The sequence below is a fragment of the Austrofundulus limnaeus genome, unplaced genomic scaffold (assembly GCF_001266775.1).
Source record: "Austrofundulus limnaeus strain Quisiro unplaced genomic scaffold, Austrofundulus_limnaeus-1.0 Scaffold554, whole genome shotgun sequence".
NCBI classification, from domain to species: Eukaryota; Metazoa; Chordata; class Actinopteri; order Cyprinodontiformes; family Rivulidae; genus Austrofundulus; species Austrofundulus limnaeus.
Genome location: NW_013952956.1, coordinates 66,882 through 68,039, shown reverse-complemented (window position 1 = coordinate 68,039; position 1,158 = coordinate 66,882). Strand labels below are relative to the sequence as shown.

The window sequence follows — 1,158 nt, the reverse complement described above, 5'->3', positions numbered from 1 at the left end:
TAACTAACTAACTAACTAACTAACTAACTAACTAACTAACACTTACACACACCGAATGTCGCTGAAACAGCAAGTTTCTCAGTGGATCTGCGCTCAAAAATGCAGCCTAGGTGGAGTAGTCGAACACAGATCCACTGATCCTTCAACACAGAGCCTCTTCAGAAGACAAGCTGATAAAGTAAATTTTAAAAATCTGTATTGTTCCATACAAGTGTGTACTGAACCTAAAACACTGTTCGATACGGGTGCATGTATTGTTGCACCCATAATTAATAATATATATATATAATTTACAAAAAGAGTGAAGACACTACCGAAATAACATCTTATTTAGCATAGTTTAGGTTAGCCGGCGTTTCTCATGCAACATGCTGCGTTTCGCGGTCACTGAGGTGACTCATAGACTTCCGACATTAAAAACATTAATTCAGTTCGTCAGGTCCCTCAAAGGTCACACGAGTTAATTCAGACACTAACCAGTCTCCTGTCGATCTCTGCGTCGCTCCTGACATTTGTTTTAGAGGAATATTCAGGATATCGCATCATCGTCTCGTCCACGGACGCTAGCCCGGCGTTTGCCATGTCGTTGCCTCGCAGGAAGTCAAACGACATCACATCCGGTCAGTATTTTCGAAATAAAACTTGATGCCGGAAAAGTATATAGTTCAGTTCTACACCAACATAAAGTAACTATGTCACCTTCAGTTGTTGTGAAATGCTGTCTATATGCATAATCAAATGTATTTGAATTCGCATCATAGCCGTTCTAAATGCCTTTGTGTATGGCGCGGTATGAGGGCCAAAATTAAGACTACTAGCGCTGGTTGCGCAATAGTCTTAATTTTGGCCCTCATACCGCGCCATATTTATGGTCAGAGGCATCAAAATCCAGGAAGTACATTTTAAAATGTTGAACAATATTTATCCCTCAAACGAATTTATAAAAAATAGATTTAAATTTGATGTAGAAAATTGTGGGCTCTGTAATAAAGAAACGACCAAACGTGTTTTTTGAGTGTGTTGAAGTACAACAATTATGGAGACTATTACACAATTTCTTATCTTCCAAATCCATAGATATCAGGGCCGGATTAACACTTCGCTGTACCCTGGGCAACAATATTCAAGGGCCCCATCATCACGACCCCAGGATTACCA

The 1,158-nt window shown here is 39.7% G+C and overlaps 1 protein-coding gene across 1 annotated transcript in view; it reads right to left on the bottom strand.

Annotated features, from left to right (window-relative positions):
- dnajc15 (DnaJ (Hsp40) homolog, subfamily C, member 15) overlaps positions 1-627 on the bottom strand; it is a 17,301-nt gene extending 16,674 nt beyond the window's left edge. Inside the window, exon 1 of the mRNA XM_014026450.1 lies at positions 478-627. Within this exon, the coding sequence (XP_013881904.1) occupies positions 478-612 (135 nt within the window). The 5' untranslated portion in view covers positions 613-627. The remainder of the gene's footprint in view (positions 1-477) is intronic.
- Positions 628-1,158: the final 531 nt, after the last annotated feature.